General features: G+C 47.2%; 1 protein-coding gene across 1 annotated transcript; it reads left to right on the top strand.

The window, feature by feature from the left end:
• The first annotated feature begins 352 nt into the window (after positions 1-352).
• On the top strand, positions 353-3,123 carry LOC136506420 (uncharacterized). Its single transcript, XM_066501340.1, has 3 exons — positions 353-2,146; positions 2,227-2,286; positions 2,374-3,123. The coding sequence occupies exons 1-3, from the start codon at positions 368-370 to the stop codon at positions 2,962-2,964; spliced, it is 2,430 nt and encodes an 809-aa protein (XP_066357437.1). The 5' UTR covers positions 353-367; the 3' UTR covers positions 2,965-3,123.
• The last annotated feature ends 227 nt before the right edge of the window (positions 3,124-3,350 follow it).

Genomic DNA, 3,350 nt, shown 5'->3' with positions numbered 1-3,350 from the left:
TTGTCAACACTTTCGGACTGGTCCTCCTGTATCTAAATCTTAGCTCCGCCCCTGGACTCCATAGATCTTTTTGTTAGACTATATATATGTTGGCTGTGTGTGTTTAGGGAGGTTGCTTGGTACATAGAGAATATATAAGAGTAATTTCTAGTTATACTACCTAACTTAATTTCACTCGAACAGTCTAGCAGATTTGTACGAGTGCAACTATGCTTTCCCGTACGCGGCTCTCAATGTCTACATTGGAGTACGCTATGCTCAGGAGAAACGATTTCCGTCTTTGAGCCGTGGTGGATGTGCTCGAGCTGTTGCTTGGTTCCTTGGTGAAGCTTGCCTCGGGGTACTCATAGTTGCAGCTTCTGTCGTGATGCAAATCCTTGCGGTTTCGCCGCTGCTTGCCCTAGCTCTGTCGTTGGTCAGGCTAGTGGTACACAGCTATGGCAATGCCGGCGGGGATGCCGCCAATGCAGCCAAGCTCAGGGCATCCCTGCAGATCTTCTACTCTCTTGCTCTGGCGCAGAACACTCTCTTCGGCCTCTGGAGCGTGTTTAAACTCAGTGAGGCATTTAGAGCTGGGATTGTGAGAAGGCGCGGCAGATTCGGGAGGTGGGCTACCAGTTTGGTTCTGAGGTACGCTAGAGAAACCAGAGAGATATGCGCCAAGAAAGGACAAGTGCCCCAGGGCAGAAACTTGGTCACCTTCGCCGTCGGCCTGCTCGGCTCTGAATCTCTCGATGAACGCCGTGATGCAGTCCGGCTGCTGGACAAGTTGGTGGTCAAGAAGGGGAGCGGCAAGACACAGCAGGAGGCACAAGAACTAGGACTAGGACCCAAGCTGGTACCTTGCAAGGTCCCCCTTGAGAGCCTTCTGGAAGCGCTCGAGGTGGGCGATGTCCAGTCCAGGGAGCGTGCGGCGAGGGTGGTTGTGGCTGTCGCCAGCGACCTCCGCCACAACGATTGGTGCTCCCCCGCAGCGCTGCATCACATAGCCTCACTGCTTGAAGTCTCCTCTCAACACAAGAGGAGACATCATGACCAAGCCTACAATGACTATGGTCATCATCAGCTGCAGCACACAACTACTACAGCAACAACGACGACGGCGGTTGCGGAGGACAAGCAGGACAAGAGTATAATAAAGCGTACGATCAGGGACGAAAGTATGATGAAACTGTTGAGTGAAGGGCCCATATACTGGAGCATCCTATATTATCTCTTCTTCAACCGCATACGCTTGAACCACATACGTGCTTTACGTGAGAGGATGCGCATACGTAGTTTACGTGAGAAGATCAAGAAGAAGGAGGAGAAGACGGAGGAGGAGGAGGAAGAAGAAGAAGAAGACAAACAAGAAGACGATGACATCTCTGCCTCTGCTCAACGAAAACCGCTCATCACTCAAGGCCTGCTTATCATTGAGAGGCTCGCCCTGCACCAAGGCAACCGTGTCCACATATGCAACAACCATGTCCTGCTCTCAAGGCTCACAGCGCCACTATACTCCCACGCTCTCCTTGATGCGGAGTACGACAGTGAATGGGTTGACATGCTAGGCAGATCACTAAGGATCGTAGCCAGGCTGATCAAGACTCCCGGAGAAGCCAGCAGAGGACTGCGCAACGAGATCGCAAGGACCAAACAGGCTGTCCTTAACCTGACAGGAATTCTGGAGGACAACAAGTTTTGCACACTACTCAAGACAGCTGCCATTGAGATCCTAGCAGAATTGGCTCCACACAAAGACAAGTCTGTGACAAGCCTGGGCGAAGATGACATAAAGAAGTTCATCAGCCAACTATTGGGCATCTTCTTTGCTCAAGTGGATGACAGAAACACCATTGAAGAAGAGGAACAGCGGGAGAAGGCTAGCAGATTGAGGCAGACAGCAGGGGAAGCACTGGTACTGATGCTCTCTGTGTGGGATGCAGATGCAGCTCCTCTGGAGAAGTTTATACAAACTGCTACTGGTTCAGAGCAAGTGCCGGCTGAAGAAGTGGGCCATGTTGTTGGCAAACTTATTGACATGGTAAATAGTAAGCATGAGTGCTCTCGAACAAGGGCGGCAGAAATCCTGGCGTGCTTATGTTCACACCTTACAGTGAACAGAAAACTTGCCAGCCAGTATGTGATCAAGATGTTGAAAAAGGTTACCATATCTAGCCGTTCTTCAAAAGTACGCAAGCTTATCCTCTTCTATTAATATATTATGTTTCTCTACCGTTGCAGGTTTTTCAACTGATACTAATAATCCCAAGTGAAAGCGAAACAACAAACAAATTGGAAATGGTAACCCCATCTCTTCATCCACATTTCATCATATTCCATTCAAAATGTATGGATGGTTACCCATCTTCTATAATGGTAATTTTGCAGGATTTTCAAGCGATGATATCTTCCCCAGGAGAAACAAGCATTGGCACTGGGTCAGGAACAACCAATAAAGGGAACAAATCATCTAGTAGAAAAGATGGTAGAGGTTGGAACTTGGTTCCCTTATCTAAAAAAGATGAGGAGCAGCAAGCAGAAAAGGGATTTTTGGTGGCCCTGTTATCACTTGCTGTGGTGATATGCAACAGGATGGTCGATGCGCATGATTTCGCCTGTGCCGCCCCAGAAGACATGGCGTCGCTGGTGAAAAAGCTCAAGGACATAATACAGACGAACAATACAACCACAGTTGAGTGCCTGCAAACAGTGAAGCTTTCCTGCCAACTGGTTGTTTCAATGGTGCAGCTCAAACCCATATGCATCAAAGACTTCATAGAAGACAATTTCATGGACGTGCTATCTGAATCTTCCAAGATATTGTCAGATCTCGATAACTGCCTCATGCTCTTTGATGTCAATTATCTTCAGGTGACAAAGACTGATAAGCCACTAGTTTCACTTGTGAAGCAAGCTCAGAAACTTTTGCCAAAGCACAAGAAAACAGGTGACGGCTGGAGCCTCGTTTCCATTGTCTAAAAAAAAGAAACCAGATGATGGACTTGCCTAGTCAAGGGGATAAATCATCTACTGACCTACTGTTGTGTGTATGAAGCAGTATGAGGTCTACATGTAAATCCAGTGTGCATCAAGTGTGAAACTTAGCCTCATAATAAGGGGAAACCCCCATCGCATATGTTGTTCAACCATCTATTGTTTCCTGTATGAACTTTGATCTGTGGCAAGGCTACAATCAAATGTTGTATCCTAAAATAATGGGCCTCTCAGTGTGTTTGATGAAACAACAAGAATTTGGTCTTATTTCATTCTAAACTATGATGTCTAAATTCTTGTTGACCTCTTTTGCTGTCTTTTGAATCATTCTTCTCACGGATCAGAGGCCTTCATGGATTTATTATCATTGT

The sequence above is a fragment of the Miscanthus floridulus genome, chromosome 15 (genome assembly GCF_019320115.1).
Source record: "Miscanthus floridulus cultivar M001 chromosome 15, ASM1932011v1, whole genome shotgun sequence".
In the NCBI taxonomy this organism is placed as follows: domain Eukaryota; kingdom Viridiplantae; phylum Streptophyta; class Magnoliopsida; order Poales; family Poaceae; genus Miscanthus; species Miscanthus floridulus.
This window is presented reverse-complemented; position numbering and strand designations above follow the sequence as displayed.